This window comes from Ips typographus, linkage group LG1 (assembly GCF_016097725.1).
Source record: "Ips typographus isolate SLU linkage group LG1, UJ_Ityp_2.0, whole genome shotgun sequence".
NCBI classification, from domain to species: Eukaryota; Metazoa; Arthropoda; class Insecta; order Coleoptera; family Curculionidae; genus Ips; species Ips typographus.
In genome coordinates, this window is record NC_138422.1 from 24191971 (window position 1) to 24205071 (window position 13101).

General features: G+C 39.6%; 1 protein-coding gene across 2 annotated transcripts in view; it reads right to left on the reverse strand.

Moving 5' to 3' along the window:
* uif (sushi, von Willebrand factor type A, EGF and pentraxin domain-containing protein uif) overlaps nucleotides 1-13101 on the reverse strand; it is a 64368-nt gene that overhangs the window by 15719 nt on the left and 35548 nt on the right. For both annotated transcript variants that reach the window (XM_081991441.1, XM_081991351.1), the window contains exons 7-27: nucleotides 12936-13072; nucleotides 12697-12875; nucleotides 12460-12643; nucleotides 11088-11277; nucleotides 10661-11033; nucleotides 10289-10600; nucleotides 9664-10099; nucleotides 9420-9602; nucleotides 9178-9367; nucleotides 8896-9125; nucleotides 8023-8484; nucleotides 6399-6653; nucleotides 6101-6339; nucleotides 5836-6049; nucleotides 5564-5781; nucleotides 3195-3447; nucleotides 2937-3136; nucleotides 2160-2456; nucleotides 1184-1362; nucleotides 965-1130; nucleotides 450-891 (exon numbers count right to left, since the gene is read on the reverse strand). In XM_081991441.1, coding sequence (XP_081847567.1) covers nucleotides 450-891; nucleotides 965-1130; nucleotides 1184-1362; nucleotides 2160-2456; nucleotides 2937-3136; nucleotides 3195-3447; nucleotides 5564-5781; nucleotides 5836-6049; nucleotides 6101-6339; nucleotides 6399-6653; nucleotides 8023-8484; nucleotides 8896-9125; nucleotides 9178-9367; nucleotides 9420-9602; nucleotides 9664-10099; nucleotides 10289-10600; nucleotides 10661-11033; nucleotides 11088-11277; nucleotides 12460-12643; nucleotides 12697-12875; nucleotides 12936-13072 — 5339 coding nt within the window. The remainder of the gene's footprint in view (nucleotides 1-449; nucleotides 892-964; nucleotides 1131-1183; nucleotides 1363-2159; nucleotides 2457-2936; nucleotides 3137-3194; nucleotides 3448-5563; nucleotides 5782-5835; nucleotides 6050-6100; nucleotides 6340-6398; nucleotides 6654-8022; nucleotides 8485-8895; nucleotides 9126-9177; nucleotides 9368-9419; nucleotides 9603-9663; nucleotides 10100-10288; nucleotides 10601-10660; nucleotides 11034-11087; nucleotides 11278-12459; nucleotides 12644-12696; nucleotides 12876-12935; nucleotides 13073-13101) is intronic.

The window sequence follows — 13101 nt, forward strand, 5'->3', positions numbered from 1 at the left end:
GAAACTGTACACATTTTATATGGCACTAGTAGGCTGTAAAGTAGACCATGACAAGAAGAATCGAATGACGTAAAAACATAGAGGGTGTCCTATTTGAAACAGTTGAGTTTTCGGCCTTTGAATGTAATTTTGTCAAATTTCTTGTTGAAAGTAATGACAGTTTTCCGCAACTTTTACCCTGTATATCTCGGAAACATAATAAGGTGCCGGCTGTTTTTCTATACAGGGGAAACAGTAAGGCCGATGTTAACAGTAATTTGAATAAAATTAATTAATTCTCAAAGTGGAAACAAAGCTGGTTTAGGAAAAGGAAATTAAGGAAAAAGGCTGGGGATGTCCCATAAACCAAAAAATTGTTTTTTTTTTCAAATTTCCTCCTCCTGGTATTTATGAAACAATATAACACAACTTAAAATCAATATTGTGCTTTACGTATTATTACAACTTACCAGTAAATCCAGGTTCACAACTACAAACAAAGTCATCCACCAAATCTGTACAATGTCCTCCATTCTCGCAAGGATTGGCCTGGCAATCATTGATATTAACCTCGCAATTTCCCCCAGTCCATCCGGGTTGGCACACACACTCGTGGTAGAACAACTTGTCAACGCAAACACCGTTCTTGCACGGACTCTTCGAGCACAGATCGATCTTGTCCTGGCATCGTTTTCCAGTAAAACCAGCCGGGCAAGAGCAGCTGAAGTCGTCAACCAGGTCGGTACAGTTTGCTCCCAGAAGGCAAGGTTTTTCAGCGCAGTCGTCCACGTTAATATCGCAAATTTGACCTTCCCAGCCTGGGAGACACTCGCACATGAATCTACCTTGTTCGAGAGCGATGCAGGTAGCACCGTTGTTGCAAGGGTTACCATTGGCTGTGCACGGATCAATCTAGATGTACAGTTAGTATCAGTTCTATTTTTCAGTTAATTAAAGTTATGTTGGACGATGAATTGAAACTTACAGTGATATCACAGTCCACCCCAGTGTATCCAGATCGACAGAGACAAGTATAGTTCTTGTATCCAGGCTCATCTTTGCACATTGCCCTGGCAGGACAGGTATCGTTCGAACAGTCGCTCCTTTCTTCCTGACAGTTGATTCCAGAGTATCCAGGAGGACACTGACACCTACCCAAACACTCTCACTGTACTCCTGTAAACCTCCTCAAAACCAAACTTACCTGTAGCCTTGAGGCAGATCGATGCAAGTACCTCCATTGTAACAAGGTTGGGAAGCGCACTCATCAATATCGATTTCGCATCTTCGTCCGGAGAATCCAGCAGGACAGAAACAGTGGATACCGTGTCCCATCGGGAAACACAAACCTCCATGTTGGCAGGCGTTTTCGGTACATTGTACCTACACGTTAAATTGTGATGGTAAGTGCAAAATATTACTAGAAATAACAGTTTTTCATCCTGCTAGAAGTAAGATTACTTCAGAATGTTAATGTGTTACATATAGTTATAAAACTCCTAACCTTCATGACTTCATTTTTCAAGATTATCTATTTGTCTGTATAGTGACATTCTTGAAACATGTATTTCCGATTATATGGCTCAAATTATTGTTCTGCAATTAGAACCACTTATGATTGATGATTTTATGGTAGAGATGCTTGGAAGTTTTGTCAATTGAAAAATTATTTATGTTTATTATGTTATGTTATGTTATTGTTAGAATAATTTCCATAGAAATGACAGAATTGACCAATAGCAGTTTCTCATTTCACGGTTTCCATAGAAATTATCCTTAGAAAAAAGTTATTCTGAACTGAAAGTACTCACCCTAAAACAATTGTGTTATTCAGTACTAGACAATCGAAAACAGAAAAAACACAGTTTTTCCTCAAGGTAATGGCGAGACTAGAGTCTAGGCAGTTGGAGTTTGGCAGTTGCAACAAATGTATGATTTTAAATAGCTTTTTATATAGGAAATTGACTGTTGAAGTGCAAATGAAGTTTACAGATTTCTAGATAACTTTTCTGTTTCTTAAATGCAACAAAAATCTCAAATCAGTCGAAAAATTTTGCTATGATGCCATGCAATTGAAAATAAAGATAAGTTATTATTATTATTTGACTAATAATGGTAAGGAATAGCCAAATAACACAAAATGCAACAACATTCTTTTTTGTAATTTTTAGACTATTTACCTGTCGGCATTCGTCCCGTCCTATTGCTCCTGGCCCTTCAGTTTTCATATTGGAAGGACACTCGTTGCAAGAAGTTTGTCCGGAGATGGCCTGGTAAAAGTCTCGAGGGCAGACGGTGCAAGAGGCCAATCCGGTGGGCGAGTACTGTCCTGGAGGACATTTAGGCTTGCATAGTTCTTTCGTTGCTGCTGACGGTTGGTAAGTGAAAGTGTTCGCAGGACAGGCTTGACAATCTTTGAAACCTCCGGTTGGTGGTTCTCCGGAATAACTGTTTCTGGGACATTCCAGGCATGGAACCTATGTTAGAAGGAGAAGAAATTGTAAGAAAAAAATTAATTGTTTGAGCGTTATGGTAATCTTAAATAATTTAATTGTATTTTTATGAACGGATGTTTTCCAGAATAATTATGTACTTGACCCAGAATTAGTACTGTAATTACGAACATAAAGGGCACATTGGTTTTCAGACTCAAATGGAGCAAATGTGATGTTACAATTCGTAACGTCACATTCGCTCTACTCGCTCCATGGAACGTGAAAACGAATGCGACCAACTTTTGATTGCTAACAACATGTTGCCAACAGTCTAAAACTGGTTAAAAATGTCTAAATAATAGTCTGTGTGTGATTAAATTTAACTGAATATGTTGCCAACTGTCCATAACTGTTTAAAAATGTCTAAACAGTTTGTTAAGCGATTAAATGTAACTTGAACATGTTGCCAACTATCTAAAACTTTCTAAAGCTAAATTAGTTTACAACTTGTTATGTTCTCACCATTCCAGTGGGAGAGTACGTTCCATAACCGCATACAGGAACACAGTCCTGAACACTTTTGCTACCTTCCTCCCTAGTGTAGGTGCCTTGCGGACACCGAACACAAGAACCCTGCCTGTCTCGGTTCTGGTAGAACCCGCGTGCGCAGTACGTGCACTCCTTTTGGTTCGGTCCGGCAAAAGTCCCGGCAGGACAATGTACTAAAAGTGCATCCACAGTTTAGACCAACAAACTTCAGGACAAAAGGAAACTACTTACAGCATCTAGGTACGTCGTTAGTGTCCATATTAAGCACTTCGCCGACGTTACAAGTGAATCCACGGTTGCTTTCCGACTTGAGGGCTTTCAATGGAGGACATTGGTTGCCTATTGAGGCCACGTTCAGTAAGGGTTCGATCACGGCATTGGCATAGGGTACTGATAAGTCAAACATCAGGTTCATAGTACTTCCGCAAAGGTCGTAAAGCTGGGGTTGCCGGATTTCGGGGTCGACATCTACGATGTAGTCCACCTTAAAAAGTGTATAGCATATTGTTACGGTTTGGGCCTACTATGCTCGATACTTCTGAACGAGCACTCGATTCGGGATGGAATCGAAGCGCCGCAATATCTGGCCGAGCGCGTGTTAAAGTAGGCCACAGTTAGGAAGCGATACCTGGAAGCATCTTTGATATTCGAGGCAAATCGCGAAGCGTTTTGCGGTCATTCTAGAACGTGGTTTGCGAATATAAAAGAAGCGGTGTCGACGACGGCGTAGTAGTGAATTTGGGAACGCGGTAAAGTTTAAATAGCGGAATAATTGTGGAATTGTAGTAGTGTTTTTAGTAGCTGAATTAATTATTGTACGGAGTGTTTCGAAGTGTGAATAAATTTATTAATTGTTGAGTTAAATTGACTTTGTGACAACCCACGGGAAAATCGTAACAATTGGTGTCAGAAGTGCGATCAGACTTTTGTGCGACGTGAATTGGAACTAAACTTCGGGTTAAAGACTTCGGAACAGTGGTGTGTTAAATTTATTTTATGCCAATAACAAGACGTCAAAGTGCAAACATGGAGGCCCAACTTGCAGCTATTATGGCAATGCTTGAAAACCAAGAAGAGATTCGACAACGAGTGTAGTAGTGAATTTGGGAACGCGGTAAAGTTTAAATAGCGGAATAATTGTGGAATTGTAGTAGTGTTTTTAGTAGCTGAATTAATTATTGTACGGAGTGTTTTGAAGTGTGAATAAATTTATTAATTGTTGAGTTAAATTGACTTTGTGACAACCCACGGGAAAATCGTAACAATATTAACTATGAATGGAAGTCATAAAGCTAGTCAATGGATTTAGAAAGGTAAACATTTTTTTTTTCATTATACTACGCTGAAATCTTCTGTAAGAAAAAACAGGAGGCGAACTCTGTAACGATGTAGGAAATAGAAAACGCATAGAAATAGTCAAGAAAATGTCTTTCTACTAACAGTTGGTACTCTCTAAGCTATTTTCTATCACATTTGGCTGACACAATCAACAGAAAACTCAAAAACAAAAAAAGGGGGATGCAAACACAATCAATTGGTCCACAACTGGACATAAAGGTTGAAAAACAAAATATTTGAATTTTAGAAGACGACGGAAAAGAAAGCATGACAAATGCAACATTTCATAGAGAGATAAAATCATAGGAAGACCTCATTTGGTCTTTCTATTTTGCACAACCTGGAGGCGAACTCCATAACGATGTAGGAAATAGAAAAAGCAAAGAAATCGACAAGAAAGAAAATTTCTTTCTATTAACTGTTGGTACTCTCTAAGCTATTTTCTATCACATTCGGCTGACACCGTCAACAAAAAACGGGAACTTATCGGTCCTAAAAACATTGACTAATTTCTAGTAATAAATATAGGGCTTTTACTTGTTTCGTCGTATTCAGGATTAATGACAAGTATCAATGACAATAATTTAAATAATTCTACGTTTTCTACTTTCTTCTTCAGTAATTAATCAAATATTTCAAAGTTTACATTCTAAAATAATCCGTTTTGTTGTTGGTTTTATTTATTGTAGTTCTGTCTCTTCAGTTTCTTATTTTCTTGTTAGACCATTAATATTTTTCAGTTGCTTGTAAACATGCTACCAATTTTTATGCATTTTGTGAAGAAAGTAGGATGGGACTTTAGGATGTGTTGATGGAACCCATATAGCCATAACACAACCATTCCATCATGAACAGCTTACACCTCAAAAACAATAACAATAGATGCATTAACACTTTAACTAAAAACTCAAAAACAAAGAAAGGGGGGTGCAAACACAATCAATTCCCCAACACAACCTTATTGACACAATGTTGACACTGACGGGCATAAAGGTAAAAAAACAAATCATTTGAATTTTAGAAGACGACGGAAAAGAAAGATTGGCAAATACAAAATTTCATAGCCGCAGGAGAGAGATAATATCATAGCAAGGCCTCATTTGGTCTTTCTATTTTACACAACCCGAAGAGCTACGTTGAGTGTCGATTTTCGCCAATTGAAACGTAGAGAGACGATAGAGAAGGGTTTTCTGATATAGCAAAGAAAATGTCTTGCTATTCGTTACAGAGTTCGCCTACAGAATATCTACTTTTTGTCTTACCTTGACGACATTATCGTCCACTAGACTGGCCATGGCGTTGATAATAGACACGTTCATTTTGACATTGACAGCGGAACACTTTTCAGACAGTACTTTGTTCAAATTGTCATAGTACTGAGACAGCAAATCTGTGTATTGTTTCAGACAGGCGTTGGCCACAGCACCGTTAGCCCGGTAATTCATCATTGCGGTGAAGTGGTAGTCCGCTTGTTGTGTATCTATTTCCCAAACAATTAAATTTATTCTAAAGTTAGATTAAGCACTAAACCTACCTTCAGAAACGCAGTCTGGCACCACTCCTCTAGGCTTCCAAGCAGAGTTTTTGTCACACGTGAAGGTTTTGACAGGTTCACCGTCGGTGAAACGGAATCCAGGTTTGCAGGTGGCGATGCACTGCAGGCCTCGGTCACCCGGCAGGCAATTAATAGCCCCATTTACTGGGGGACGTAGCTCCCAATCCACACAAGGCGTCGCTTGTACCGATACCTGTTTGTTTTTATTATAACTTGGTTTCCTTCACTGCCTTAAAAGACATACCTGGTAGTGACAGGAAGCTTTGTTGCCGTATTTGTCAGAAGCGATGACGGTGACGTTTTCAAAAGCCCCAATGGCAATTGTCGCCCTTTCAGGAATGAACGTAAGCTGTACATCACCGGACGAGTCTGTGACGTTGATTCTGCTGCGGGTTTCATTGAAGTTTACGGGATAACTATCTTGGCGGTCAACCAGTTCGATAACGTAGCTGGGAGGGCAGCTTAGTTGCGGTGGAGTGTTATCTGAACCACAAATCAGTTAATACAGAAACCAGTTTTGACTGTACTCTTCCTTATCTTACCAGGAACAGTGATGTTGATTTCGCAAATAGCCACGTTGCCGTCATAGTCAAAGGCCACATATTTCACCACCATATCCTCAAACACGTACATGGGAGTCTTAAAGTTTGCAGGCTCGACTTCTAATCTGGCAATGCTTCCAGAGTTGTCAACTGCGGTAGGTTCGGTGAAGTTGACGGGCAAGATTCCGCCATTTTCATCTTTTTGCACCACAATTGGTTGTTGGGGGCAGTTTTGAAACACTGGCGTCTCGTTATCTATCGATAGAAATTAACCCAATGTTATCCACGAGCGTTAAATTAAAACATAAATGTTATGTTTCCTCGAATCAGTGGCGGATCTAGAAATGTGTCAAGGGGGAGGCTTGAGTTATCAAAAGTGTTGATATGTTCTATATAATTTAGTTGAGTTTGAGTTATTCTTCAAGTAACTAACTTTGTTAAAGATTCAACAGTTTGCACAAGCTTTAGACTGTTCTAAAAGCTTTTGGAAGCTTCTAAGCTCTTTCAGCAGCATTTAAAAGCTTCTAGACACTCTTTTGGAGTTTCTATAATATTTTGGAAGCTTTTCAATTTTTTTAGACTACTTCAGGTACATTTGGAAGGTTTTTGGACAGTTTAAAGAGCATATTGAACGTTCTGGACTGCTTTGGAGGTATTTGGAAACTTAGACGGTTCTAGAAATAATTGTTGAAAGTATAGGGAAGTTTTTAGACTGTTCTGAAATCTTTTGAGAGCCTCTGGACTAGGTTACAGCATTTGGAAGCTTTTAGACTGTTCTAAAAGCTTTTGAAAGCTTCTATGCTGTTTCAGCAGTATTTGGAAGCTTCTAGACCCCGTTCTGAAAGTTTTTGGAATCTTCATAGTATTTTGGCTTCTGAAATCTTTTTGTACTACTTTAGGAGCATTTGGAAGGTTTTAGGACAGCTTAAAAAGCATATTGAAGGTTCTGGATTGTTTTAGAGGCAATTGAAAGTCTTACGCGTTTCTAGAAACTATTGGATACTTTTAAGCTGTTCTAGAAACATATGGAAGCTTTAAGACTGCTTTGAAGTCTTTTGAAAACGTCTAGAGACTAGTTGAAGGGCGTTTGGAAGCTTTTTAGACTGTTTCAAAAGATTTTGAAAGCTGCTATGCTGTTCCAGGGCCATTTTTTAAAGCTTCTAAACACTGTTTTGGAAGCTTTTGAAGTTTTTATCGTGTTTTAGAAGCTTCTAAAATCTTTTTAGACTACTTCAGGTGAATTTGGAAGGTTTTTGGACAATTTAAAGAGCATATTGCAGATTCTGGACTGCTTCAGAGGCATTTGGAGACTTAGATGGTTCTAGAAATATTTATTGGAAGATTCTTACTGCTCTAGAAGTATAGGGAAGCTTTTAGACTGTTTTTACATTTTTTGAAAGCTTCTAGAAGTTTTTAAACTGTTACAAAGACTTTTGGAAGCTTCTGTGCTGCTTCAGGAGCATTTGGAAGAATTGGAAGTGAGCATTTTTTTTGTATATGTGTTTGTGCTTTCATCAGCAAAACGGGGATCCGCCAGTGGCACGAATTCTACTTAAAAATTGAAAGTGGTCATAACTATTCTCCGGTTAAACCAGAGTTGATAAGAAAAACCAATGAAACTTACCCACACAAGGAGAATACCCATAATCGTACCCAAGAAGTGGTTCCTTTTCAGGTTCGTCACATCCAATCAGCTCAAACTTCAAACAGGCATTATCCATATATTTGACAATCATCAAAACAACAAATCTAGCCTGCACGTATTTTGGCAAGGAAATCATGGACACTTCTCCATAGTTGCCTGGGTATCTCATGGTTAAGGTAAAGTTGGGGAAGAACACCACGTAGTTTTCGTTGTCGGCTTGTTTGTAGAAGAACCCAATCTCGGTGGGTCTACCCACCAGGTCGTTGGTTACCACTCCTTTTACCAGAATGGCCTTCAGTCTGTATACTTTGCCCAAATCCACGCTGACAAAGGATCCGTTTGCTTTACCGCACCATCCAGTTACTGAGTTGAGTCGTACGTTTTTGGCTTCGTAGTTTGGACGTTCGCTAGTTGCGTTGATTGCGGAATCTGGAATTCTTCCTGTAGGACGAAATAATTTCAATTAGTTAACCATATCATTAGTATGTTGTTGTATTAAGAGAAATGTAATCATGGTTTGTATCATAAAGAACAAATTTGAAGGAGAGCCTATTTGATTTGATTGCTGAATAGTGTAGTGTAGAGAAACCGGAATGTCAAATGTAAGCGTTTTACGAAGTAGGAAGACTAGGCTATTTCAGGTATTAACCTGGAGCAAAATATTATTCGAATTTAGAAACTTTTCCTGGAGGAAGCGCCGAACAGGAACTGAAAGCTGTATATAGCTAAGTATTTCAGGAACTTTACTGTTATCAAAATAAAGGAGCTTGGAGTAATTCTGCTCTAACTGATGCCCTGATGGTCACATTTAAAAAGAAGAATAGATGTCCTACAAACTGATTGAGGACTTACCTGAAGCTAGTCCCAAAGGTCGTACTACTTTACATTCAGGCTCACGGACACACGTGATTGGTCTGTTATCAATTGGAATGTAACCAGGTCTGCTGCAGGAGAACGCAACTTCTGAACCCTGCTCGTAGCTGCGCGATATTTGCACGCCATCTGGTGGCCTGCCGGGGTCTTCGCATACCGGTCCTTCGCATCGCAAATCACCAAAGTCCCAAACTCCATTAGCTTGACATCTGATTTACCAATCGGTACATTTTCATGTAAATTAAGTTGAAGAAAACTAACCTGACCACGTTGTCGTGCTTGCTACTTTGTCCGGCCAACTTGAAGGTGTTCTGACACCCGAAAAAGAACGACGACTGGTATCTTGTGTCCAGGAATTGTCCGTATTCAGCTCCTGGTGTAGGTGGAGGTACTCCACAGTCGACTCTTGGGCAGGAAGGCATTGTTCCGCTCAACCAATAATCAGGGAAACCTACGGAGTATCAGTAAGCACCAAGAACAGCTGAAAAAGTAGTGTGACCCACCAGGTTTAGGATCATAGACACACTGCCTGAACCCGCTGCTAGAAGTCCTTCTCAACTGCCGTCCAGTGTTGCCACAATGCAAAGTAACGTTTTCTCTAAAAGGCACCAGAACGCTGTCCTCGTCATTCCTAATCACCCGTAAACCTTCATTTTTATCATCTGGTAGTGAGACACATTGAGCGTCTGCGTAAAACCACAAAGTTATTATTCATTTCCTTTGTAGAGCTCTAGACAATTAACATACATTTGCATTCAGGTACTGTCCCGTTCCAAACTCCGGTAGAAGTACACAGCAACGAGCTGCTACCAGACATAACGTAGCCAAAGTCACACTGGAACCGTACCAAGTCTCCAAAGTGGTACTTGTCTTTAGTGGACAGCACTACACCGTTATCAGGAGCGTTTAAAGATGGACACATGACAGGCACGCAAGATTTGGAAATTTGATAGGTATCTCCGTCTCGTTTGCCGTTTTCCGACGATTCGATGTAGTAGGAGGCGGTACCGTTGTCTTGGTACAGCTCGAACCCAACATTGCACGAGCAAGTAAAGTCTCCGGGAGTATTGATGCATCTTTGCTGACAACCGCCGTTGTTTACTGAGCATTCGTTGATGTCAATGCATTCGTGACGCGTACAGCCCATTACTTCCAGTTTTAGGCAAGGTGCGCCTACATAATCCTGTTGAATATAAACGTATGTTGGTGTTAATGTTTTACACAAGTCCAAGGCCAGTAAATTTAGACGGAGAGAACACAATGCTTAAATTGAGTTAATTGACTTTGGTGGTAAACCTTTCTTCACATTCACAAGACTTATTACAAATCATATAGAGAATAACATATTTTCTGGTAAAAAAAGTGAACTTACCTGAATTTTAAACTTCACATATCGAGCTTCGATCGGCACTGGCAAATTCAAAATGCTCAACGTTGGTTTCTCAATAGTAAACTCAACAGCAAGACCGTCTGGATTTCTGTAGTCCTTAAAGACATCAGTCAATTCGTCCGTATACTGGATTCGGACCGCTGAAGTAAAGGCAGTGCCATCATTCAACCTGGTAACGGCCATGGTCCTGAAGCCTCTGATGATGGTTGGAGCTCTGAGATCCACCATCACCCAGTTAGAACCAGCATCGATGGCGTTGCCACACCAACCAGCTGGGTTATTCAGTCTTACCATCTTTAGTAAAAAGACCAGTTAAACAAGTTAACTAAACTAATCTATAAGAGGAAAACTTACAGTTTTATCATAACCATCTTCGCTACCGGATACCGTGATAGACTCATCGGGAATACCTCCATTGCTGAGTCCCAGATCAGCTACAGGTCTACACTCAGTTGTAGGAGTAAAGCCTTTCTTGCATTTACACTGGAATGATCCTGGAGCGTTCACACATTCAGTAGATGCGACATCACACTGACTGCTAATGCACTCATTAATGTCTTCACACCTAGGCGGGTTGTTAAACGTTTGGTTTTCTCCGCATTTCAAAATTCCATTTCCAATCAGTTTGAAACCTTTGAAGCATTGCACTCTGGCTTCATCAGTGTAGTAGTAAGTGCGCTTAGAGTCGGTTATAATTCCGTTAGCAATTTCGGGAAGAACTGGACACCTGAAGTAGATTATTATAAGTGGAGGAGACTTAAGACAGTAAAAGTTATCTCACTTGGCCCGAGAACAAACAGGAACTTCTCCACTCCAGGTTCCGTTGCTCATACACAAAATTACTGGAGGTCCGCTACGGATGTAGCCTGGTTCACATTCGTAACGGATGATGGTACCGTAAGTGCGTCCTAAACCGTTTAGGATAGTCATGTTTGCGTGGGGTACTTCAGGGAGAGAGGCGCACTGTGATGCTGGAACATTCAAAATTATTATAGATATAGAAAAACATTACATAATTCAGTAGAGTTCATTTTCTTGACCTCCTTGCATCTATGCTCTTCTAATACCATTTTCGATTTTGTGTAAAAATTGGATTTTCTACCAGGAGTAAGAGAAGGTATTTTAAGTTTTTTTGACAATTTGTTGAATGTGTCTGCTACCAGGAGTAATCGAATTTTTACCTTCTTTCATTTCTGCTCTCACAAGTCTCGATTTTTCGTAAAAATTGGATTTTCTACCAGGAGTAAGAGAAGGTATTTTAAGTTTTTTTGACAATTTGTTGAATGTGTCTGCTACCAGGAGTAATCGAATTTTTACCTTCTTTCATTTCTGCTCTCACAAGTCTCGATTTTCCGTAAAAATTGGATTTTCTTCATTAAAAAAAGGGGTAAGAAAAGATTTCTTGACTATTTAGTAAATGATTGGAATATCAGAAGTAACAAAAATTTACCATCTTGCTTTTTTGCTCTCCTACTAAAATTCTCGAATTTCTGTAAAAATTGGATTTCGCACAGGAGTAAAAGAAGGTGTTTTAAGTGTCCTTGATAATATTTGATAGATGATTGAGGTGTCAGGAGCAACAAAATTTTAAAGTTTAAAATGTAAAAATTGGATGTTCTACCAGGAGCACACGAGTAAGAGAAGTTGTTTTAGGTTTTTCTCTCTTGACAGAATTCAGCAAAAACCTAAAGAGGAAAGCTGTACCGTTAATTCTCTATCAAAACCTTAAAGAGACATTTTGTCCTTTAGGGCCTCAGAAAGGAGATATTTGCATAGGAATGTTTAATGGGGGCAAAGTGTCCTGAAGCTCCAATTCTTCTTCTTCAGGTGCCGTCTCCGTTTCGAAGGTTGGCAATCATCAGGGCGATTCTTATTTTTGAGACCGCAGCTCTAAATAGTTAGCTATTATAGAAGCTTCAATTGTAACTCGGCCACATGGCAAAATACAGGAAAATGTTAAGGGAGAACTTTCTACGAAAATCTAAGAGGGACATTTTGCCTTCAAGGGCGTCATAAAGGAGTTCTTTTCCGAAGACTAAAACAAGATTGCCAACAAATGTAAAACTACTTTACACAAGTAATTGATGGGTATTTGAAGTATAAACCATTTTTCATCAATAGTACTTATTTTATCAGTATTGGTAGGTTCTTACCCAAACAATTAGGTTTCTTCTCCCATTTCCCATCAGCCAAACAGGATATCTTCTCAATTGGTTGTCCTGAAGGAAAAGCGAACCCAGCGTAACACTGATACATAGCCTGTCCTTTGTAGGTTACGTTAGTAGAACCAATGGAAAACCCGTTATCAATTTGTGGTACTGGTCCACAATACACTTCCTAGTAATCAAAGACTGAAATTTCTGAGCATTTAAGGTTAATAAAGGTCCAACCTGGCATTTTGGGATGTAACTAATTGACCAGTTACCACCAGGCATGCACTGGGTGGTCAGACGGTTACGACCAGTCGCAAATTCTTGTCCAGCTGGACAGCTGAAGGTTATTATAGTTCCGAAAGCGGTGTCACGACTGGATGCCAAAGCGCCAGCTCCAGGTTGTAGTAAAGGACAGTCTGTAATCCAGATAAATCCATTAAACACTTTCTAAAAAAGTGTTTCAAAGTGTTTAGTACCTGCTGAAAAAGTGGCTTGCCATCCTTTCTTGTTATGCAGAGGATCAGTGGTGAATCGGAGCAGCATTTCACCACTAGAAGCAGTTAAGGTGATTTTTGGTCTGGCGGTTTCAGTAAATCCGTTACCTGGATGTAACCTGTAGATAAATAGTTAAAGTGGTGATTT